General features: G+C 43.0%; 2 protein-coding genes across 6 annotated transcripts; both read left to right on the forward strand.

Annotated features, from left to right (window-relative positions):
* The first annotated feature begins 11 nt into the window (after positions 1-11).
* rbm18 (RNA binding motif protein 18) lies at positions 12-9,300 on the forward strand. Of its 2 annotated transcripts, none has more exons than XM_052051721.1 (6): positions 12-244; positions 885-998; positions 4,877-5,003; positions 5,890-5,976; positions 7,752-7,852; positions 8,564-9,300. In XM_052051721.1, exons 2-6 carry the CDS (start codon positions 892-894, stop codon positions 8,733-8,735), a joined length of 594 nt encoding a protein of 197 aa, XP_051907681.1. In that variant the 5' UTR covers positions 12-244; positions 885-891; the 3' UTR covers positions 8,736-9,300. The 2 variants fall into 2 exon arrangements, with proteins under 2 accessions (XP_051907681.1, XP_051907682.1); XM_052051722.1 differs by having other exon boundaries at positions 5,890-5,970.
* A 210-nt stretch (positions 9,301-9,510) lies between these two features.
* On the forward strand, positions 9,511-24,949 carry lhx6a (LIM homeobox 6a). Of its 4 annotated transcripts, XM_052051663.1 has the most exons (10): positions 9,511-10,548; positions 10,645-10,907; positions 11,537-11,599; positions 12,486-12,668; positions 13,834-13,955; positions 21,834-22,054; positions 22,826-22,926; positions 23,235-23,330; positions 23,426-23,600; positions 24,266-24,949. In XM_052051663.1, exons 2-10 carry the CDS (start codon positions 10,839-10,841, stop codon positions 24,343-24,345), a joined length of 1,110 nt encoding a protein of 369 aa, XP_051907623.1. In that variant the 5' UTR covers positions 9,511-10,548; positions 10,645-10,838; the 3' UTR covers positions 24,346-24,949. The 4 variants fall into 4 exon arrangements, 3 of the variants coding, with proteins under 3 accessions (XP_051907623.1, XP_051907625.1, XP_051907624.1); XR_007959859.1 differs by having other exon boundaries at positions 9,511-10,907; positions 23,446-23,600; XM_052051665.1 differs by having other exon boundaries at positions 9,511-10,907; positions 11,510-11,599.
* The last annotated feature ends 135 nt before the right edge of the window (positions 24,950-25,084 follow it).

A 25,084-nucleotide genomic window follows, 5' to 3' on the forward strand; every position in this document is an offset into this window, starting at 1 on the left:
CGAGTGCGCTACAAACACAACATACGGCATCACAGTGCGCCTGTGTTGTTGGGCGGTAGCAAATCCACTGCCTCGCCCTCAAAACAGCACTTTCAACTAAATTCAAACTCACAAATCCGCCTCATGGATTTAGAATGAATATTATTATTATCTGACACCACCGAGCATCCCGAGAGCGGGATTAGAAGTGAATTCGATCGGAGAAGAAGCCGCGGTCATATCACTGGTGTGATACACCGAGGAGGTAAGTGCTAAACATGCTAATCGCTCTTAAACTGCTAAAATAAAGCATTAATTAATATTAGTTGCTCAATGTTTTCAGTAGTTTCGCGGCACCGTGCTCACTGTTGAGCAAAGTAGGTAATATCGAACAGCTAGCTGTGAATCCAAGCAGCATTTATGGATTCAAACCTCACATGCTAGTTTAGTTTGTATTCTGCAACCTCAGATCGCAAGTGTTTCCCCATAACTACATCGCATCTATTACACTCAAAATGTCTTAATTTCGGCGTCCTGTCGTCCTGTGTTTTTGAGAGCGATCAAGCAGCTCGTACTTGAAGTGTATTTTCATCTTAAAGTCAACGCCGATCATATTAGACGCGTGTCACTGTTGCCCACAAATGTATGTATCATTTTAATAATCTGAAACTAATAAGCGTCTCGCAATAAAAGTTGCATGGTGTTTCCTTACGTCGGTTATAGCTCAGTAAGACAATTGTTCTTCCACAAAATAGTTTCTTGAAATATTAAGATATCCTTTATTTGTCCCACACTGCGGAAATTTACAGTCCACAGCAGCAAGATTGTGGGAAGAAGGAAGAAAAAAAATATGAATATGAAGTAGAATGTACATTTAATGATATTCCCTTACGTTGCCTTGTCAGTGGACGAATGTCGTCTGCAGCAGAGACAATGGAAAATGCCTCCATCATTTCAGACAGTGGTGCCCATGATGGAAACCGCTTGTGGATAGGCAACATTGATCCCAAAATCACTGAGTAAGTATATTATCTTGAATAACTATCCCCCGCCCCTCCACACATACACACAATTTAAAGAAACAGAACAGAAGACAAATCCACTTTTCACCCAAAACTAACAAATATGACGCACACACGTGGAGCTGTCAACTCTAAGCAGCGTTAAAGCGTTCGACGCAAATCTGATGTTTGGCAGTCAGCATTATAAATCCCAAACTTTGCCTTTTAAAGCTGGCTATATCTGCCTCCCACAGAGAGCCACTGTATTGTGCGTGCCTGCATGATTGATGAGGCGTGTGTGTGTGTAGCGCCCGTGTGTTGCAGGCTGACACTGAGCAGACGGGCTTGGGTGTGTAAATTAGTGGCAGCGAGGCGTGGAGCTGCTCTGCAAAAGCGGCAGCCATCGTTCTTCACCCACCTGCCCTGTTTACTCTCTCTGTCAACCTGTACCTATCTCTGCGTGTGCATTTCTTGCTTTATTTTGTGTACATGCCTCGGATGTATCCTGAAGGTTGACGACTCTTTGTTCTCTGACATTGGTCTTTAAAAAAAGAATAATTCCAGCACCTGTCTTAGAACCTGTATTAACTGTACCGCCTTAACTTAAAAGTTTGATGCGTTCCGGGACCACACTCGTAACTGAAAACGCTTGAATTTAAAAATTAGGGCCTGACCAAGCCAATTAAAGCCCTTCGAACACCGGCAAACATCATCGGCAATTTGGCCGATGTTTGCTAATTGTTTTGTTTTTTTTTTCCACCCTTCATGTACCATAACAATCTACAATGTTGTACTACACAGAAAACTACACTATGCATCTTTCACTCAAAACAAAATAAATCTAAACTTTGTTTTTCAACCAACGCTTTTGGTGAGCAGTTCAACATGTGCAGAGGAATTGACTGGCCCTCGCCCTTTTAAACACAAGCTTATGTCTCGCTTTGTTTAAAATAATTAAAACGAATAAAAACATTGTGCAACAGAGCCACCGATCGATCACCCACCATTGTGTGGGCTTGAAATTACCTTTCTGCACAATGTGCTGGAGTGGAAACTCCTATTTTTCGCACAAGGAGATTGTTTTTGTGTGCCAGTTGAGGGGGGCTTCTGCAGAATATATGTGTTGCAGGCTCTGGTGGGCGTCTAGACAGGCGTTTCCTTCCCTTTCCTATGCCCTGCTCCACTTCTGTTTTAAATAGCGCCCCTCGTGCGACGTTTTGAAGAGAAAACATGAGAAATGCCCACGGCCCCTGTTGCTGATTGGGAAGATTAATTAGCTCATGGCTGGCACTGGCACTTTTTTTTGTTCCATAGCTGTGTCCATTTGAGGAGGGAGGCAGACCGGCCTTGCCGGCTCCCGATTGCCCTTGCGCAAAGCTTCACGCTTGAAATTGTGTCGTTTGCTATCGGTCTTTTCATTTTTATTCCTTTAACCGGTTCCCACATTGTTAAAAAATAAAAATAAAAAACTTTCAAGGCAACAAACTCGGATACCATTTGAAGTTGGGCAACTCAACGAAATGTTTTGGCTTTTGCTATCGTGAAAATTAGCTTCCTTAGCATTTCACAGCATTTCCAGAATGGTTATCCCCTTTTATTGAGCCCAACTGCAATATTTAAGCAGAAAACACTTGCTCACTTTGTTGCGTGAACCAACATTGTTGACCATAAATGTCAGCAATTTATCTATCTATCTATCTATCTATCTATCTATCTATCTATCTATCTATCTATCTATCTATCTATCTATCTATCTATCTATCTATCTATCTATCTATCTATCTATCTATCTATCTATCTATCTATCTATCTATCTATCTATCTATCTATCTAGCCATCTAGCCATCTAGCCATCTAGCCATCTAGCCATCTAGCCATATAGCTAGCTATCTATCTAGCTATGTAGCTATCTATCTAGCTATCTATCTAGCTAGCTATCTAGAATAGTGGTCCCACCGCTGTCCACTTAGCTCATCACTTATCTCAAATCAAACTCCCCCCACCCTCTTTTTTTTCCCCCTTCCTCCTTTGCGCCATTACCCATCTTCTCACCTCGCTTCCTTCACAGCGGCATCCTCCCGCCTCCACCTTTCACCTTGCCGTAAACGCTGCCAATTTGAACTTTACTCTCACTCTCCACAGGTTCTCCCGCCCTTTCCCCCCACCCACCCCCTCTCCTCCCTCCTCCCCATCTCCTCCTCTTCCTCCGGCGGTTTTTACTGCTCCCGTGAGGCGCAGTCCATTGTGGTTCTGTTGCGAGTCTCCAAAAATGTTCTTGGAGTATCTGCATTGTATTGGCAACCAGTATATGTATACTGTAATTTTTTATTTTTTTTACAACTGACATAAAGGTGTCATTTCTCTTTTTCGGTGGGTATGTGTTTACTTGGTATACTGTATATATATGTATATATATATTTTTTTAAGTATTTTTCACATCCAATATTTGAACATGAACTTACTTCTTAGTCGCTTTGTTCAGGTATGTTTGCAGGGTGTTGTCTGGGAAAAGCAGAAGTCATCTGCGGTCTAAAGCCCTCAAGGGAGCTGTACAAGTGTACTACTGTACCCGACCTGGAAAGTCGCCCTCCACATCCCATACGCGCTCTCACACACACTGCGCATTGTCATACAGCGATGCTCATCGCGCCGGCCATACACAAAAACCCTCTTGAGATTTCAAATAATAACAACAAAACAATAAGAAGCCGTTGAACAAAACAAACCCGTATTTCACCTGCAGTCACCTCCAGTCCTGGAGATAATGACGTCTTCCTTTGTTGCGTTCTTTGGAGCCGTCGGTTTGCTCCGTCGTAGCGCAAAGGATGTCGCGCTAATGACGCCGTGGCAGAACGGCGGCAGTTAGGAAGAGAAAGGTGACCGTCGGAAAACTGTTATCAGTCGTCCCCAAATATTCACACGCATGTCTCTACTCGTACCCGCATAAATGAAATATCAAAAATATCAAAGGGCTCGCAGCAATATTTGGGAGATTACGGGCACGAACGTTTTCCTCATGAAGCAGTCGTGAGCGCCAATGGAGAGGAAGACATTATAATGTTTCATAAAATCACAAATAATGGTGTGATCTTTTTGAGATGGTGTCAACTTGGTTCTCAATCACACAGGATCGTGGCCCTCGAGGGCCAGAGTTTGACACCCGTGCCTTGAGAAACCCCAACCTAGCTTGAAATGGGAGGCAAAACGGGACCTTCATGCGCGTCGGGAACAAAGTGTAAACAGAGCCTGAAGCTGGAGTCTAAAAATACCGCGGCGGGGGACTCTTGATTTTGATTTGATTTGCCTACATTGTCGTTGGAGCCAGCGCGGCTGTCGGTAGGTGACGCAGGTCTCATTGTCCAGCCTCTTTTCCCAGAAGACACATTTTTTTTTTCCCCCATGCCGCTACGAAGCCGGCCGTACCCACGCTTCCAAATGCGCACGGGCGCATAGCTCTTCCGTGAGCGCATATCTAAGTTCAGTCGCAGGCTGGATGTTGTTTGTGCAGTCGGGCGCACGGGAGGGGGGAGCCCGAAGGCTTCCTTTGTTTTATTCCCTCATTGTCCTGCTACCGTATCCTCGTCATTGTCTCAATAAAAGATTTACTGTCTCAGGCGTGCCCGCACCAGCTGGCCCGCTGCTAAAAAGGTGTCAGGGAAGGGAAAGCTGCCGTTCTCATTATCCCCTCACGCTTGACAGAGACACACTGTACAGTGGCCGGGCGCAGGATGACAACAATCCTTCTGATGCCGAGACAAAAATTACGTTTCCTTTTCTTCCAGTGTGACTAAATAAATAAAGATAAATCACATACTCCTTTTGGCACCCCCTGGGGCTTTTTTGTTATCTGTGTGTGTGTGTGTGTTCACTCTGTCCCATGTTTCCTCTCCTGGCAGGTATCACTTGGTGAAGCTCCTCGAAAAATTCGGCCATGTCAAACAGTTCGACTTCTTGTTCCATAAATCCGGGCCTCTGGAAGGCCAACCGCGAGGCTACTGCTTTGTCAACTTCAACACCAGAGAGGTACACACACAACACACACATACGCGCATGCACACACAGAAGTGGACTGCATGGCTCAGCTGTTTTCTGGGTTTCGGTCACGTGACTATTCACAATGCGAGCCCGAGGGCATTTTGATAGCACTTTTATTTGACAGCAGAGGGCGGAAGAGTGTCAAAGTAGCCATGGCCACACTTTATTATTATCTCTATCTATATCTCAACCTTCCAGCTCCGGCCTCCCTGTGTGGAGTTTGCATGTTCTCCCCGGGCCTGCGTGGGTTTTCTCCGGGTGCTCCGGTTTCCTCCCACATTCCAAAAACATGCGTGGCAGGCTGATTGAACACTCTAAATTGTCCCTAGGTGTGAGTGAGAGCGTGAGTGGTTGTTCGTCTCTGTGTGCCCTGCAATTGGCTGGCAACCAATTCAGGGTGTCCCCTGCCTACTGCCCGGAGACGGCTGGGATAGGCTCCAGCACCCCCCGCGACCCTAGTGAGGATCAAGCGGCTCGGATGATGAATGAATGGATGAATATATCTCAACCTCAAACGTAATCGTGTGTGTGTGTGTGTGTGGTGGATTCTGTTTCGTATTAAAAGCAACAGACACCGCCGCCCACTAACTTGACTCGCCTGTATTTGTTTTACAATGAGCCGGGAGGGATCATGATAAGCATCTAGTTTCGCAGCCAGTGTCTTATCCCTGGGCTATGAAGTCCTCCCTGAAGAGTTTATACAAAGGAAGTGTGTGTTTATCTTCGACACTCGCGCATACTTACTCACACACCCAGATGAAGTGCTTCATTAATACGCGAGGTCCGAGTTTCTTCACCTGAATTTGTCCGTCGGGATCTACCACGGTCGAGTCGTAAACGTCACGATCATCTTTCTTTTTTTTTTGGTCGGCAGGAGGCCGAAAGAGCCATCCAGTGCTTGAATGGCAAGCTGGCGCTGTCCAAGAAACTGGTTGTGCGATGGGCCCACGCACAGGTACGGGTAAGTGTCACACTCGCTCTTTTCCACTGCTGCACTTTAGCGCAACAAGCAATGATGTGGTATAGATCGGGCTTTGGTTTTTAAAAAAAAATTATGAAGGGATCATTTACGCAGAGATCGAGTGCAATCGCCATCGGGGTGGCACCCCGCTGTCAGGTATTAAGATGCACGCGGCATCGAGTCAGCGTTCCACCTGATAGCACCTCTGAAGAAAAGAATTTTCTGCGCCTTTATACCAGACCAGCTGCAAAAAAAAATGCCGTCTGCCGTATCACTTCTACCTAAGCCGAAAGGGTGCGTGCGATTGAATTTTGGAAGCCTGAAGCACGTGAGCTAAAAGAGCATCCGTGCCGCCATTCTTCGCGTTTCTTCCCCAGTCGCTCGTGGAGCCGAGCGAGCGGCGGAATCTGAGCACAACGCTTGTCTCTTAACAATAGGCTGGCAAATAGCGGCGGGATATCCTGTATAGAGATGAATCACACCCGACGGTCACATGCGCGCACGCTCACGCAGTGTCACATTTTCATCACCTTGGCCTAGTTGTGCTTATTTTTTATGACAAGTACCACCACTTCCAAAACTAAATATCCCCCTTGGAGCAATTAGATTTGACACTCTGTAAGCAGGACAGTTTTCCAGCAATGCTCTATTTTTTTAGGATATAGCATAAGAGAAAATGTGAACCAATTCCGAACTGATTTGTATGTCTCAGGTTCGAATTGATATTTACGGATAACTACATTGTCGATTCGTGAGCTGTACCTTTGGGGTCAACTAAACAATTTGCAACATATTATAATGTTGGCATCATTTTAAAAAGTTCCTCCGACTAAGCTATACGACGTGCCAATTAAACACACAGAACGAACCAATCAATCCGACTTATCTTAAATTTGTCTGACACCCCGACATGAATGAAATGTTTTTATTTTATTTTTTTTTGTAAAGAAAAATATTATTACTAGACTAAAGTCCTTTAAAAATAGGAGGGCATATATTTTTGGAGAACGTATTACTTTTTTTTTAATTTTCTTTTTTGGGGGGCGGGCAAATTTGTCCAAAATAAGACATAATATTACAAAAAAAAGAATTAAATCACATAGAAAAAATAAAAACATGACTTTGTTCCTTTGCAAACTTTTTCTGTCATTTTAATTAAATTAAATTACAATTAATTAATTATAATTCATTAAATTATAATTCATTAATTGTAATACTTTCTTCTACGAACATAATACCGCTTCTCTCTTAAAAACTATTCATGACTTTGTTATTGTCACCCCCCAGGCCCCAAACAAATAAATAAATAAGTACAAATCGCCCTTGTAAAGGGTTCCTTGGACCCGAACGTTTGAGATCTAGATTGCTCGACAATTGTTTTCCCAATAACAACAACTAGTCTTTGTTTCACCTGTCACATGATGTCCATTTAGTTTCTGGTCTTTTGTTTTTTTTGTTTCTTTCATCCATAGGTAACGAGAATTCACTGTTGGCTAGCTGAGATGAATGAGTGCAGATGGCAGCCTGTCTTATCGGAGCGTTCCTCTCTCTGCACGTTCTGTTTTTGTTTGCTAAATGCTAAACTAACTCCTTCATTCTTTCATGTTTAGACGCTATCTGTGTTACACGAATGCCTGCCGTCACTTTCCTAGCGGTTCTTTCACCCCTTTGCTCTCTTTCCACCTGTCGGTGCTTCTTTTGTTTCCATTGGTGTCTGTAACCCATCTCTCGGGTTCTCTGGCCGCCGCCATCTTAATCGTCATCGTCATCTGCAGAGGTTTGAAGGGTTCCGTAACGACAAGACGATGCCTTCCAGCTTGGAGCCGTCAAGCAGCGGCGACGGAGTCGAGGGAGCCTTGACGACGAACCACCTCAGGTTGTTTGAGCGCACGCAAACAAAATTTTCCCGACTTACATGAATTGCACTTCTTTATTGCTTTGCGGATTCGTTGCGAAATACAAATGTGCCCGCGTCCTCACTCCATTGACATTTTCTGACACCAACCGGGTGGCGTGTGGACCCAGACTCGGGTACACCGCGTTACAAATGCGTATTCCTTGTCTCGAAAGCAGGAGGATTTTCCAAAGGTTCACTTTCAGCCCCAATAATTTCCATTTATAGCATGAGATAGCCACGTTCCATCTCATTGATCATCTACTTACATATCGACAAGTCCTGCTATTATTTTGGGGAGCGGCTATTGTCCTTGGGAGCTTTCATCGCCGCGTTTCCAAGTGTCGGAAATAAAGCAGAGTGAGGGGCTCTTAGCCATGAGCCAGTGTCTCCCGAGCGCGGGATGCCATCTTGAGAGCTCTTCTCGGGACAGACCGCACACTTGGGCTCTAGTGTCGACTTGAAATGGCGCTCTTCACACCTCGCACGAGAGCAAATGAAAACACTGTCTTCTTTCATGCCCGCCCAGATGCATCATCCCTCTCCTGCTCTTCCTCCTCTTAGCCCCCCCCCCCACACCCCCTTTTAATATTTCACTCTAAGATTGGTACTCTTGCGCCGGTATTTCCCATTCGGCTTTCTAACTTCTCTTATTTATTTTGTTTGTGTGTGTGCGCGTGTGTCCTCCACAAGTACGAGCGCTAAGATCCGCGCTATCGAGGCCAAGCTGCAGATGATGGAGGAGAATCCCGATGAGGAGTACTCAGGCCCGTCCGCCTACGTCTACAACAAGCCGCCAGAGAGGAAGCGCTGGGAGCCCTACTCCAAATCACATAGCAGGCCCTTTCGAAGGTTTAGGAGATGACCACTTATCAAGGAGAACCCCCATTCCGCTCCTCCTGGCCACCTCCCCCAAACACACACACACACATCTCAGGATCCCCTGACCCAGCCCAGCAGGGACTCTTTTTTTTTTTTTAAAGGCTCAGAATAATAGACACTGACATTGTTCACAGCAATGCTGGGCGAATAACATTCAGTCATTTGGTTATGTTACAATTTATTTGAGTGTGCGTGTGTTGATGTTTGGGATATGCAGGATCGACTGCGTCATTCTGAAGAAAAACAAAGCCTTTTAAAAACCAATTGTGTAAGTAAGCAAGACTTGCAAAAATGTTGAGCCGTTTTGTGCACAACATTGTTGTGTGGATTTATTAATTTAATTATTTGTAGTCGTGCTGGTTGTCTTGTTTGTTTCTTTTTTTTTAGGGGGTGGGGGGGATTCACGAACTGTGGGTCTGACACCTACCTCGAGATTATTATACTTGCCATGCAATTCTCAGAGCAATTTAAACCTCAGAGCCGAAAAAAAAATAAACCACAAATGCTCATAGTGTCTAATAATAAACATTTGTTTGGTTGTAGCATTATTTTGTATGACCGTTGGAAGACATTTGAAAAAGAATCAAATTAAATGGCCCCGTTATGGAAAAAAAAACATAATAATTCCCAGCCAAATTGGGAGAGTGTATGATGATGCCCCCCCCCCCCCGTGATTTTTTAAAAAAATTAAATCGAATTTCCTCAACAAGAAAAAATGTTTTTGATTTGTGATCTTTTGTGATATTCTCTATTTTCTACTCATAATGTAAACCATGAAAAAATAGACGCAACAACGCGTATTTCTGGTCCATTAATTTTCCAGTGGAATTAAAAAAAAAAGACATAGCCAAAGGATGCTTTTAAGCAATTCTCTTTTTTCGTTATGATGACTCCCCGATTAAAAAAAAAGTTACAAAAAATCTTCTCCCAAGAAAGAAAAGCGCCAGCCATATAATGCTCTTATTTCATTTCACTCAGCGTGCCTGCAAGTCAAACCTTTATTAACCTTTAACCTTTTATTATTGCGCACAAATTGCATCGGAAAGAGCGCGGTTGTTAATACAGTTAACGACCAACCAAATCCTCGCTCCTTTGCAAAAAAAAAAGGCCCTTTTATGTCTTTTGTGCGTTAAATTGCTGGCAATCATCCTAATGTCTGTTCCTAAATTAAATGTAACACACGAATGCACCTATTTTGAAAACGTTTAATTTAGCTTCTAAATTGTGCGTATTTTTAGTGAACAACGTCAATGTATCGGGGCTCGCGTTTGCGTCGTATTATTTTTTTTTTCTTTATGGCAATAATTATTTGTCACCTAAGTTTGACATCGTCCAACACGCTTGTCATAATTCGGCAACTGTTGAAATCCTCTTCCGTTCAGTTCAAACCGAAAATTGTTATTAAAACATTTTGTGTTTTGATTGAATTTGGGCGAGTAGAGTTATTGCTACGGACGCGTCTCGTTTTCAAATAACAGACGAGCAAATGTGTTTCTCAGCGTTTCTCAGTGTCACACGATGAAAATCCCTATGGCATATTGCAACGCTGTCATTTTTTATTTTTTAGTTGTTTTTTTTGTTTTTGCAGTTCTTTGCGAGATATGCAAATCCGCACGCGCGCGCCCTCCTATTTTTGTCCCCCCGAAAGGGAGGCAGGCCACGCAGCGTAACTCTCTTCTTTGCAGCCCTCCACCTCTCTCTGCACCTTGGAAAGCGTTTGCGTGGAGGAATAAGAAGCTGCGTGCGAGTTGCACTTCCTGTAAAGTCACAACTCCATCCCACCAGTGAGGGGAGAGGTACAGTGCACGAAGGGGAGGGTGTGCAGTTGCGCACATGCCTTGTCTTTCTACCAGACTTCTAGACAAACGCAGTTTTGCTTCGCCACACAACAGGATCGCCGTCAACGTTCTTAAAGCCGGGAAAGGAGCTGTCAAGACCGCTTGAAAAAAAAACACACCAAAAAAAAAAGGCCGGCGAGGAGCGTTTCTTGCGAGCACCGGATGATAAAAGCTCTGCTGGCCGCCCATCGACAACTTGTCCCCGGCTTGACTGCTGCCGCTGCTCGCCGGGAGGCTCCGGGGGATTCATGTACTGGAAAAATGAAGTTTTGTCCCCTCTGTCAGAGGGCAACACGGTTCTGTCCACCACGAAGCAGGTAAGGCGAGTCTTTTGGGGTGTTTGTTGGAGTAATAATAATAATAATAATAATTCATTTTATTTATAAGCGCCTTTCAAGACACCCAAGGACACTTTACAATAACAAAAAAACAAATTTTGCATGACGCACAGAGGTGCTTTTTGGGGGTTTAGTTTTTAAATATATTTTTCACAAACGACCCAACACCTGTAGTTTAAAAAAAACTAATACGAATTTAATTACAAGAATTTAACCGCTTGGGGTGGGAAAGGGCAGAAATTACATTTGCAACTCTTTGCGTGACCCGTCGCTCGCCCACTGATCGACACATGAAATAGACACTTGTGCAACCTCTTATCCGCCAGTTATTTGTAATTACAGGTAGTTTACCCCCCTCCATAACACCCCCCAACCCCCCCTCTTCCCCACCCCTCGTCTCCACGCGTGTCCTGGATTGCAAGGAAAAACGCTATTATTCCCGAAAGCCAATTTGAGAGCCTTCATTTCATGGTGTCTTTTTGTTGTCAAAGGGGAGGGATGGTAATGGGCACGCTTGGGGGGTTTATTAAGGCGAGTGTATAAAGCTGATCATTCACACTGGTTGATTTATCACACGGAAGATGCTGAAGATGTCCGTTTGGCTGTAGGTGATCTGCAGTGAACGTCAGAGTGCTGCGGGCTGCAGCGTGGACTCCAAACACACGCAAATGGTAAGACCGCTCTTATGTATTTTTTAATATTTGACTGTATTTGGGGTTGGGGGGAGGCTCCAAGTGTTTTGACAATCGTGGCGCAATTAAATTTGACTAATGAAGAAAAAACACGATGTTTTTGGAAAGTCATCTTATTGGAGTTAAGAGACATTATGGAAATATGAATGCAATTGAAACACCAAATCAAATGATTAAGAAAGCACACGGTAACTTTCCCAATACAGGTACAGTATATCGCAATCATTTTTGGAATTGTATGTTAAGGGCATTTGCATGTGAGATAGTTTGGAGATATATATATATATATATTTTAAAACAAAGAGATATTTTTTGCATAACGGACTTTATCATATACTTCCACGGGCCATATGGACCTCGTGCTGTGGTGCTTTCTGTATTTATTAAAGGGCATTAGCTCAATAATATTTCATTTTAAATCATGCAAACAGCATAATAATAATGATTTCGTTAAAAAAATACTAAAGGATTCTACTAAATATTTGTGCATTAGAATAAAATGAGAATAATGTAGTAAAACGATATTACAAACAAAATAAGATAGAATACATAATATTAAATTTTTTAAATAATTTAAAAAATTGATACAAGAAAAGAAAACCTTTGTTTGTCTCACAATAGGGAAATTCATTGTTGTTTTACCTTCTAGTCATTTTTGTCATTCGTCGAAGGTGGAAAAATCACAACCTGTCGCCATATTAATTTTGTTCACGTGATCAAGACGAGTGATAAGATGGAAACGTGTGCGTGCCCGCGTGAGTTTGAGGTTGCGTCTACGTGTGCGTGCGTGTGTGTGTGTGTGACACTCGGTTCTGATTCGTGGCTGCCCCCCCCCCCCCCCCCCACACACCCCTCTTCCACGCAGTCTCAGTCGGACGCGGAGTCTCAGCGGTCCAACATGGAGCGGGAGGACACACGCTCGTCCCCGAGCACGCCTTCCACGCCCTCCGTGTGCTCTCCCACCTCCACCGCCAGCTCGGTTCCGTCCACGGGGAAGAACGTGTGCGCTAGTTGCGGCCTGGAAATACTGGACCGATACTTGCTGAAGGTGAGCGCATTGGCGGGTTGGCGTTTTTGCGTGGAGTCGAAATGTCTTGTGTTCGAGGCCTGGAGGCTGAACGTCAGAACTAAACATGGTGACTGTTTCGCAAATAGGTGAAATGAAGCGAATTAGATGTTTATTCGTTGTGCTCATCGTGACATTTTAGCATTGTTAGCCGGGGAGTAAATTTGAGCCGCAATATTTTTTTAAGCCTGTCAAAACGTGACTGTCAGTCTCCTGTTTCTTCGCCCTTTTAAACAAATTCCCTCGTGGGAAAGTGGAGCTACCCAAATTAAACGTGATGAGAAGTGATATTTAATGCAATCCAACGCTGTAATATCTAAGTCAATTTAAAACTATATTGAATTAACACTATAAACCATACGGCATTCCAGTATTGATAAATAAATCGAAAGCAATCGTATAAACTATTACTGGATCAGTATGAATCAGTATAGTATGTGACTTTTCCATCGGATTATAAATACTTTAAACGGACGTCGTGGTTTAATCGTACTGGTAAATTGTATCCATCAAGATTGTTTTCAAATAAAACAATTATGTTTTTCTAAAACCTGCAGCCATGAATTTAATTCTTTCTATCTCATTATTTTCAAAGCTGAAATTTCCTATTTATTTCTTGAGCCAGCAGAATACTAATTCTGCCTATACTGTATTTTTGAAAATAGCATTTTGTCAGATTTGATTTAATTTACTGTATAGACCGTGATTTGCGACGCTTTGGCGGTTGAAACGAATCCTCGCGTATTTTAAGAAAGCTATTCGTCTCGTTATTTTTATCGGATCCAGGTAAAATAAAAATATATTGGCCCCTTTTTGTTGGTTTGTTTGTTTTTGGTTATCATTTCGAGCATTCTCGTAATGCTAATGCTAGCATACGAAACGAAACGATGAGCCGTTTAATGACGTAAACGAAAACAAACGAATCCAAAATAGTGTCTTCAAAGACTCATTTGAATATTCAAAATGGCGTTCGAATTCAATCGGTGTTTTCATTTTTGATACAATATAATCTTGTAGACGTAATATAGCGTTAACATGTCGTTTATAATGGCATCGTAATATATGTATTGACTAATGTATTAAAAATGGTTTGTGTGTGTGTGTGCGTGCGTGTGTGTGTTGTGCGCGCGTGTGCGTGCACGCGCAGGTGAACAACCTGATCTGGCACGTGCGCTGCCTGGAATGTTCGGTGTGCCGGACGTCGTTACGTCAGCACAGTAGCTGCTACATCAAAAACAAGGAGATCTTCTGTAAAATGGATTATTTCAGGTAGGGTAAGTTTACTATACGACTTTTATTTGCAAAACACCACCTCCTCTCTGCTAAAGTGCCTCATGTCATCAAACACACATTTTGAAATGCGGGATTCTTCAGAAAATACCTTTTCATGGGATTCGGGGTAGACCATTTTATCACATTGCTTGAAAAACTGCGGTTTGATTTATTTATTTTTTGGGGGAAAATAATATTCACAAGTGTACGTGTATATGTGGATATAAAGTTGCCATTCAACTCAATTTAATGCATTTCTTGTACTTAATGCTGTATTTTTTAATATTATTGTGTAATACTTACGTGTTCATGATTGAATATGAACAGCAGTTGTAGATCAACTTCGAATAACATATTTTTTAGTTTTGACCCAGTAGTCTTTTTTTTTGAGTAGCTAATTTAAAATGAAATTCATGAGTAGGTTAATATAGATCGTGTCAAATAATACAAAAAATATATATTATTGTAATTAATATCACTACTAGTGCTTTTCTATCGATGGACAATGCTAAAAATATAAAATAACCAGTTCAGTTTGTCATATTTTATAGCTCTGCCCTCACTTTCGTGAGTATTATGCTGGATGCAGATGTCGTTGTAACATATAAATCATGACAAAGGAAATAATGATAGAACATTGCAATATGAGTGAGCTGCCTGCAAAAGTAAGGTGGAAATAATGACTTCAAGACAACATTGCAAGGACAGGCAAAGAAAGATTGTTCTCCTGTTGACATGTTTTTTCTTGTTTTGTTTTTTTTTTTCGCTTCATTCTGCAATCACAACTAAAAGCAAAAAACACAAATGAAAGCCAGGCCATAGCTGTCGTCAGCATTTAGCACTGCACTCAACAAGTCACTGGTAAAAAATATATATATATATAACAATACAACTATATTAAATACAATCATAAATGTCTGTCAGACTCCTACTCGCGCGAAACAAAACACATTTTTCTGCTTTTCTTTTCCCCATTTAAAAATCTGAAAGACAACGCCCAAATGCGTGGATGATGCAATCGCTTTCAGGGACAAACACAGGGTGTTGTCACTTTTTCATCTTGGAGGAGGATGAGGGGGGAGGGATGAGTGCTTCCAATTGTGAGCGTTGTGATGTCTACTGTTTGCAACAAGTTAGATCAACCGTTGGAGAACATGTGCTGTGTTATATTTAAAAACTGGATAGCGTGTGCAGATAACATGTGCGCATGTGCTTTGGTCATGTGGAATTGGCAGAAAAAAAACATTAACAAGACCCCGGGAGCCAAAATGGCGGCCATGAAATAACTTTGGGAGTCAAATGGAGTCAAATGCTTGAAGATGTTTTTTTTTGAGCCCGCAATTTATGTTTGTCGTGGTGTATTTATGTATATTATTAGTTTATAATGAATTTGTGGCATTTGTGTTTTAGTCTAGCGGTTTTCAAAGCACCGCCATCTTGACCAACCGTAACGTCGTGGCTCGATGTATTCATTCAGAACCAAAGTGCGAAAAACAAAACAGTTCTTCGAGACGAAATGCAAATGCATCGCGCTCAAAAGTGACACACATCCGAAACTGTATCGACACAGCGATACTTTCGCGAACCGCACTTTGAGAAGCATTATTTTAGTGTGTTTGTGTTTTGCCCCGAAAATCCTGGCGTAGGGACACAAATGTCAGCGTGTGATCGAAACCTGACACAAAACCGCGGCTGAGGTTTATAATCACCAGCAATTACTCGGCCTCCACCCCAGACCTCCAGACCAGCAATTAGACCTCCCCGAGTGCCTGGTCAGCACCTTTTTTTTTTCCCCTTGTGATCCTGAATGTGATTCTTATCCCAAACTAACATACACGTTTGCTCTTCAATACACACAGCTCAGTAGGCGTAAAGAAATGCACACATGTACTGTATATCACCTCGCTCGACGCCGCCACACAAACACGCCCTGCGGTCTCTGTTTATTTATGCATGTCCAGCAGCTGTCAATCACTTGCTTTTTATTATTTTCACAACACACATTTCTGGTTGCTCTGCCAGGTTCGTACTAATACTCGAGCTGACCTCCCCGCCCTCTTTCCGTTTACACCCTCCCTCACCGGTCACCCCTTGCGCCCCCAAACCTCTCCCCGGACTGTGAGCCATTATTAAATATGTAAAATAGGACGTTGAGCGTATGCGAGCGACTTCCAGCCAGAGAAGGGAGTCAGGAAAGGTACAAATGGCTGTCACATGGCGAGATGTTTATGCCATCATCATCATTGAACTGTATAGCAAATCCTTTAACTCAATTATTGGAAGCTTGGCAGTGGCGCTAATCTTTTTTTCCGATCGAGGGTGTGGGGGGGGCATTCCAGTTTATTTGAGGGTCATACGGAATTGCATATTTCAAGTGTGGAAAGGTATCTCGTGTAATTTGGTATTGCAGAAAGATGGACAAACAACTCTTTGCAGCCACATACTTAACTCCAAGGCTAAAGAACTTGAGTGGACAGCATATATGTATGTATGTCTGTATGTACTGTATTTAAATATTAATTTTAAAAATATTTTTGAAGTACCCCCCAAAAACAGTTTGAACAAGTGATTGTTTAATTGTAATTTATAATTGGTGAAAAATAAACTCACACTTACAGTACGTCTCACGAGTTGTTTTACTTTTCTAATTTTCAGTTAAGGATAAAGGATTAAAAATCATGAAAGTGAGTGTCGCTAATTTGAAACTGTTTTGGATCTCATATAATCTATTATAATCTAATGCAGGGGTGCCCAAACTTTTTGGATCGAAGATCTACTTTTTGATCAACTAACCTCCCGGGATCTACCCTTACCGGCGCGCGCACGCACACACACACACAAATTTGAGATTTATCTGCTTTATTTTATTTTTTAAATATTTGTTTTTAGTAAAAATGAGACTGATAAGATGATTAGTGTGCAGTGTATATTAACACAAAAAATATATTACCGGTACTAACATGTACAAAGACACACAAATGGTTGTTTGTTTTTTTTCTTCTCGACACTCCTCTGAGCTACTTGGGACCTGTCTTAGATCTACCGCTAGATCAGGATCTACCTAATGGGCACCCCTGATCTAATGTAATGTAATGTTATCTAATCTCATCTCATCTATTGGGAAATTTGGATGTTTGACAAAAGCTTTTGGCACTCATTTGGACACATTTGTTTCAGTTTTCATTGATTTGGAAGTCACAGTGCATATCAGGAATGAAAATAAAAACACCTTTTTTTAAAAATGGAACTTCCAGATTCATTTGGACCACTTCCAAAACCTCTGGAGATGTTTCCTCATCTATGTCACTCTCTCATCTGGCTTTGGACTGACAGACACTTTAATGGGACGTAATAGCAGGAAATCAGAGTGTGTGTGGGTCTGTGTGTGTGTTGGGATAGAAGTGCAGGACAAAGCCCTTGCTGTGCCACTCAAACTAAAATTTTCGGCTGTAGTATCTTACACACTCACACACGCACACACACACGCACCCACAGAAGCAGGAAATCTCATGGCAGTCTCAATCAGGTGCACATCAGGGTGCTCGTACTGTACCCCGAGTGAGCTTTGTTAAGCGGAAAGTGCGCATGTGTGCGGCTGAATTGTGGCAGTAATTACTCATCAACCCACCTCTAGCTAGGTGATTAGGTTTCCATAGCAACCCCCCCCCTCCCCCATGCAGAATTGCTAGTTTTTCTTTTAACGGAGGGAATTAATCAAGAATCAAAAAAACAAAAGACATCCGTCATACAAAGGTTCAATTATTCGAGGCTTCCTACATTAATGCCGGGTATTGTGCGTGATTGAAATGATTATTTAAAGATCTTCCTCCTTTGTAGACTCGATATGAAACCAAATGCTGCTAAAAAAAAATCTATTCAATTCAATCTGACAGAAATTACTACACACAAAAAAATGTACAACATTGAAAACTGTAACCCCCAAAACGCCTGGACTATATTTTTGAGCCATTTTTTCATTAATATTTTTACATTGATAGCACTGATACAGCAGCTTAAAATACATAATTTCATGACCTCATTTAATTCTTCATTTTAGCAACAATTTTGAGTTGTTGGGACAAATTCACGTACTTGGCATACATTTTGACATATTTATTCATTTTAGAGCACAGCAACTGTACTTGATGTCTTAACACTAATCCAAAATAACCCCCGGATTGCTGAATGAGTTAAAAAAAAAACGGGGGGGGGGGGCTATATGGCAATGAAGATAAGAGGAGGCGAGGTCCTTGAAATGAGTGATGACTTGCAGCTCTGGGTTTTGTCTACAGAGTATCCGAGCAGACGAGCTGTCATGCCGGATTAGTAAGTCAGCCTCACAAATGTTTTGCTTTTTACTGTATAGCAAGAGCTTGAGCTCGCCATAACAATCCGGAACGGTACAATATAAGCCACAAAGTTCGTTTGTCTCCAGAATGACTTTATTGGAAGATCTCAGTGACAACTTTGGCAAATTGGCTCAGTGTATTGTCGAGTCGCCATAACAAGGCTTGTTATCGTGACCTTGAATGTTGGGTTGTTCGATAGTTTGACATGGACATGATTGGGTTGTTAAGTACAGGGTTGGAAATTTAAGTATGGAACATCATCTGAGCCGTCAATCAAAAAAAAAAAAAAAAAAAAAAACGCTCGCCAACAGAGTATGCAGAAAAGTGGTTAAGATTAAATGACCTGCCGTGTCTTATGTGTCATGTTGTATTATTTTGTTGTGACGTTATTCCGACTTCAAGATGGCGCCGCGAGAGTGGTTGCCTTTATAGCAGCTCCTCTACTTTTTCCTTCTTCTACTTTCTTCCTTCCCGTAACTTTGCTGCTGTAAATTGGGAATGTCTCCATTGTGAGACGAATAAAGCTTTTCTTTGTTCTTATTATTCTTAAATGAGTACTTGAACAACATTCTTAGGAAATCACAATGCCCCTCATTATTTTTTTAGTATTTTTTTTTAGAATAGTTCTGCAGGCTACTCACGTGGAGACACGTGGAGGAACGTATCTGCCCAAAATAATAATAAATCATGTTAAATAACTACACTAGCATCAGTTTATATTATTTTTTATTCTTTAGCCACGTGAAGTGTGACGGATCCGTTTTCTTCAGCGCAAGATAAACAAACACTCATATTCACAGAAGCGGACCATTTAGTATTCGCTTATTCCGATTATTTCGTTGTTGTATGTATCATGTGACGGTCGCCTTGAAATGACTTGTCGAGTAAAGCCGCATGTGTGGATGGATGGAAGCACCAAAAAGAGGAGGGGGGGGCACGCTTGTGAGGACTCGGAGGGCACAACAGCGGGCTTTCATCCCAGACAGAGTGGACTTGAGTGGGCTGGTTCTCTGCCAAAACCCACTCAAGTGGCGGCCCTTGTACTCCCCCCCGCCCCCGCTACAGATCGCCCGTACCGCCTGTGTCGAATTCACCCTTTTCCTTCCCTTTGCTTTTGTCTCTTCGCATCTCACAAGCCGCGCTGGCTTTTCTTGATTTTTTTTTTTTTTTATATGTCCATGGCTCCTTGTGTTTCATTATCTGGCGTAGTGGATATTATGAGCAATGACTTTTGTGTCCCCCCCCCCCCTACAAGAGCTTTGTGTCATGTAGGAGTCTTTGTTGATCTTGGATGGTGAAGTCAGACTGACAGCAACGGGTTGAATAACGCATTACAATTACATTTCTAATGGTTGTAAATTCATCCAATTGATCAATTGTTCATTTTGAAAATGTGATATTCAATATGAGCGGCCCGGTAGTCCAGTGGTTAGCACGTTGGTTTCACAGTGCGGAGGTACCGGGTTCGATTCCAGCTCCGGCCTCCCTGTGTGGAGTTTGCATGTTCTCCCCGGGCCTGCGTGGGTTTTCTCCGGGTGCTGCGGTTTCCTCCCACATTCCAAAAATATGCATGGCAGGCTGATTGAACACTCTAAATTGTCCCTAGGTGTGAGTGTGAGTGCGAATGGTTGTTCGCTTCTGTGTGCCCTGCGATTGGCTGGCAACCGATTCAGGGTGTCCCCCGCCTACTGCCCAAAGACAGCTGGGATAGGCTCCAGAACCCCCCGCGACCCTAGTGAGGATCAAGCGGCTCGGAAGATGAATGAATGAATGAATGAATGAATGAATGAATATTCAATATGGCGGCCGGGTGGTCGACTGACTGGCATGTCGGCCTCACAGTGGTTCGATTTCGACAACGTTTTTTTCCTGTGTTGAGTTTGCATGTTCACTCCCCGGGCCTGCGTGGGTTTTCTCCGGGTACTCCGGTTTTCCTCCCACATTCCAAAAACATGCGTGGCGTGTTAATGGAACACTCTAAATTGTTCCTAGGTGTGAGTGTGAATGTTTGTTTCTCTAATTGTGCGATTGGTGAGTGGTTTGCGATCAGTCCAGGCCGCCTTAGGTGAAAATTGTCTTTGAGCAAAGCACAGCTGCATACACAAATACAAACAAATCACACATCAGCATAACATCTAAAAAAAAACCTCATCCACATTTCATGAGTGCAAGAACAAACCCCAGCGCAACCGCATCACACTTTCTGTCGTGTCATGAACTCACTTGACTGAGCGTTTTATTTGCTTTCCATGAGCGCGGGGTCTGTTCTGCCTCCATCACCACACTGTTTGCCTCATTCTGTCCTCGAACGCATTTACCACCATGCGAAGGGCTCCAATAAAGCAGCGCGTGTTTACGTCAGATATTAACGCCTCATTTCAGCCGCGTCCGTCGTTAATCATTTCGGAGTCCTCGCGACGTTTACGTTCGTCTTTCCAAAAACCCTCATTCGCTGGCCTCGTGCCGCATTCGCACCCCACCCCCTAACCCCCTCTATACCAATCATTGCGGTAGAATGGATGCCTGACCTCTCTGTTACTATCGGTTACACGACAGCCACGAGGAGCTCTGATGTCATCCACTTCTTTTTTTTTTTTTTTTCCCGTACCTTCAACTCTGGGAAATTGCCAGCGTACTTTAATGTATGTGTGTGTGTGTGTGTCAGGATTTTCAGGCATCAGTCAGGAAATTGCAGGTCTTGGTTTGTTTGCATCCAGAGCTCAACTTAGGGACTTTTAGCGTAGGTCACATCCTCCTCCTAAGTTCCTTCAATCCTCCATAAAGTTTAAACTGAAACATCAGCGTTCAGGAGAGGACATTAAAAAAATAAAATAAAATGATGAAGTAAATCATCAAAGCAGTAATTATCTGTAATTATTAATTAATTAGTCCAGTGGTTAGCACGTCGGCTTCACAGTGCAGGGGTACCGGGTTCGATTCCAGCTCCGGCCTCCCTGTGTGGAGTTTGCATGTTCTCCCCGGGCCTGCGTGGGTTTTCTCCGGGTGCTCCGGTTTCCTCCCACATTCCAAAAATATGCATGGCAGGCTGATTGAACACTCTAAATTGTCCCTGGGTGTGAGTGTGAGCGTGGATGGTTGTTCGTCTCTGTGTGCCCTGCGATTGGCTGGCAACCGATTCAGGGTGTCCCCCGCCTACTGCCCGGAGACGGCTGGGATGGGCTCCAGCACCCCCCGCGACCCTAGTGAGGATCAAGCGGTATGGAAGATGAATGAATGAATATTAATTAATTATCTGCTGTAATTATCCCTCATAATTTATTCCTGGGTTCGCGATTGGGCTCAGGGCCTCAACCATGAAAACTTTTCAGGGGTATCAAACTCATTTTCGTCACAAGCCGCCGAATAGTTATGGTTACGGTTTCATAACGCGTCCGCATTTGTGTCTGCGTTTCATTGCTATCATCCAGAATGCGTTGTCATGAGAACAAGCATGATAGAAAACGGATGGAATGACCTCGTCGTGTTTCCCGTACCTCAGCGGCTTCTCTTCTTCTGTCCCTCACAGTAGGTTTGGTACTAAGTGTGCCCGCTGCGGGCGTCAGATCTACGCCAGCGACTGGGTGCGGCGCGCCAGAGGCAACGCGTACCACTTGGCGTGCTTCGCGTGCTACTCGTGTAAGAGGCAGTTGTCCACGGGGGAGGAGTTTGGCCTGGTGGAGGAAAAGGTGCTGTGCAGGATCCACTACGACACCATGGTGGAGAACCTCAAGCGAGCGGCGGAAAGCGGTGAGCGGGTTCGATTCTCTTTGTTGGATGACTACAATCCCGTAATAAAAATAAATAAATATTTTTTTTCAGTAGACTGCCATAACTACTACTGCTGCTACTACTACTAATAATAATGTATTAATATCTTGAGTATCAGTTATTTCCACTGTATTTTGATAACCCCCACCCCCAAAAAAATAGTTTTCATGTCTGTAGTTTTGTTTTAATGAAATCCATATGATTGTAAAAGCTAATATAATTGTTGATGCTTAAAAAATGGCTGAAGCTGAAAAATTTGAAACACAGTTTCTTGGCTTAGAAGGTGACATACGGTATGCGTCCCCCCCCCCCTTCGTCCCCACATACGAATCATTCTTGGGATTCCTGAAGCTCAGTCAAAATACACAAAGGCGAAAGAATTAGCATTGACTTAAAATCCAATTTTCATTTGAATTCACTGTTCTGGATTTTGGGGAGTCCGGTCTTCTGCACCCCGAGTACAGCTTTCGTTAACCACGAAGCGAACAGCAAATGATAATTTTACACTTTATAGATCTAGAGTTAGTGACATTTTTGGGGGTGGGAGTGACAGCCGGCAAATGAATGCTGCTTCTACGATGCCACTGCGGACACATTAACATATACACACCCCACTCACTCAAAAGTGGGACAAGCAGAAAATCACAACAACAACGTCGTTCACATTTCTTACCCTGGAGGGAAAAGGGAAACATTTGAATTGATTTAACCGGACTGAAAACTCATCATGTGCTCATTGTGCTTTTTCAGGCAATGGTATCACATTAGAGGGAGCGGTTCCGACAGAACAAGACAATCAGCCCAAACCGGCCAAAAGGGCACGGACGTCTTTCACTGCTGAACAGCTACAGGTGACACAAACAAAAACCCTTTTAGTATTATTATTATTATTATTATTATTAAAGCAGCAATGTGCAACAATTGGACCCTATTCGAAAAAAAACTGCATGGTCCAATGGCTTGTAATAAGGAGAATAGTATCAAGAGGTTATCGACTAACTCAGGGCTAAGTCGCTAATGGTGTAGCGCTACACACACCGGACTTGCGAGTGGGCAGCGTGGGATCGGTTCCCACTGAGTGACGGTGTGGATGTGGGTGTGAATGGTCGCTTGTCTCTATGTGTGCCCTGCGACTGACTGACATGTGATTTCTGGACAGATCATGCAGGCCCAGTTTGCCCAGGACAACAACCCGGATGCTCAGACGTTACAAAAACTTGCCGACATGACGGGTCTCAGCAGGCGAGTTATACAGGTGAGTGCGTCCTGCGCGTCCGTCACCGTCGTCGGCACTATCCCCCCCCCGCATTTGTGGACAAACATCACACCCGCTTGCATCACTCTTCATAGGTGTGGTTTCAAAACTGCAGAGCAAGACACAAAAAGCACACGCCCCAGCACAGCGGGGGCCCCCAGGGTCACCCCCAGTCCAGGATACCCTCGTCCTTGCCAGATGACCTTCACTACTCTCCCTTCGGCAGCCCCGACAGGGCGCGCATGGTCGCCCTACACGGATACATCGACAGTATGTCTTTTAGCGTTCCCTATTTTTGCTTGCCATTAGCAAACGGCAACAAATAGGATTATTTTAATTATTATTTATTTATTTTATTTTATTTATATTATCTTGTTTATTTAATGTATATTTATTTCTCAAATTATTTTATTATTTTCTCATTGAGATAAGTTAAATCATTTAAATGTTATACAAAAAACTGTTACAACCATAAACTTCAACTCAGCTGACTTGAAGTTAGAAATTAAATAAATGATGAGCCATTTTTAAAATGTTTACAATAAAATAAATGCTGAGTCATTTTTTGAATGATTCCAATACAATATATTCTTCGTTATATACACTGTAAATATAATTCAAAATAAACTACTGTCACCTCTAAAAACCTTAATATAAAATTATTATAATGCTGGAAAAAAAACTCATCACCTTTCACTTGCAGCTAATATTATTCATGAATAAAATAATTGAAATAAAAACATACACATGCCACATACTTCACTCAATACAAACAAAATCATAAAAACGTTAATTACTTAAATTACAAATATCTCAAATCCTTGTACAGGCCAACAATGTTCATCAAAAAAGCAATATCGCCATATCAACAAAAATCATAAACACATTTTTATAACGCGTGTGTGTGTGTGTGTTTGTGTGTGTGTGTTAATCAGGTCACCCTTTCTCCGTGTTGACCTCCCAGAGTCTCCCCCACCAGGCCATGTCGCTGCCTCAGCTGCCCCTCAGCCGCTAGCATGCCGCCACTACTGCGACTTTTTAGGACCTGCCTCAAACCTCTTCGCCCCCGACACTTGACCTCCAATCACTCACACCCGATCGGCAACCATCAGGTTGAGCCAGAGTCGGATCGGAGGAGAGAGAAAAAAAAACACCTTTTAGTGCGCTGAATAGGAATATTCTGCCTCGTTGTGTATGATGTCATTGGTCATACGCACGCCCGTGTAACAGGAATTGTTCCGACTTGGGAGGAGTCTGGAAGGCTGGAAGTGACTCAAGGAGATGGACCGAAGCCTCTGGAGGCCTGCAAATGAATGGGAGAGGGTGGGGGGGGGGTTGTCACAGGGGCTCAGTGGTGGAGCTCAAACTGTGGTCAGGAAGACCTTGGAAGTCCACCCAAATGAAATTCACTCGCCCGACATAATGACTCACGGCGACAAAACGCTGTTGTGTTGGAAGGCCTCATTTCCAATTGCTGAATACGTCAATGGTTTCAATGCCTAAAAATGAAGGACCGCAAAGCACAACGTCGGAGGATTTTGTCCATTTCAGGGTTCTTTAAACAGACTGCAGACTGGTCAAACTAATATTCCGGGAAGAAAAAAAAGGAATAAAAATAATGCCTGTTTGCTTGGCGTGAAACAGTATTGGTACAAAACTGACAAAGATGGAACCTACTTGTAAGATGTGACTCAGACTGTGTGTGTGTGTGTGTGTGTGTGTGTGTGTGTGTGTGCGCGCGCGTGTGTGTGCGT

This window comes from Hippocampus zosterae, chromosome 18 (assembly GCF_025434085.1).
Source record: "Hippocampus zosterae strain Florida chromosome 18, ASM2543408v3, whole genome shotgun sequence".
Classification (NCBI taxonomy): Eukaryota; Metazoa; Chordata; class Actinopteri; order Syngnathiformes; family Syngnathidae; genus Hippocampus; species Hippocampus zosterae.

What these genes read in the sequence shown, in the direction of transcription:
- rbm18 (XM_052051721.1), top strand. Translation starts at nt 892, where the DNA reads ATGTCGTCTGCAGCAGAGACAATGGAAAATGCCTCCATCATTTCAGAC. An exon ending in TCAACTTCAACACCAGAGAG is followed by an intron (nt 5,004 to 5,889) that starts GTACACACACAA and finishes TTTGGTCGGCAG; the next exon opens with GAGGCCGAAAGAGCCATCCA. An exon ending in TTGACGACGAACCACCTCAG is followed by an intron (nt 7,853 to 8,563) that starts GTTGTTTGAGCG and finishes GTCCTCCACAAG; the next exon opens with TACGAGCGCTAAGATCCGCG.
- lhx6a (XM_052051663.1), top strand. Translation starts at nt 10,839, where the DNA reads ATGTACTGGAAAAATGAAGTTTTGTCCCCTCTGTCAGAGGGCAACACG. An exon ending in TGGACCGATACTTGCTGAAG is followed by an intron (nt 12,669 to 13,833) that starts GTGAGCGCATTG and finishes GTGCACGCGCAG; the next exon opens with GTGAACAACCTGATCTGGCA. An exon ending in CAAGCGAGCGGCGGAAAGCG is followed by an intron (nt 22,055 to 22,825) that starts GTGAGCGGGTTC and finishes GTGCTTTTTCAG; the next exon opens with GCAATGGTATCACATTAGAG.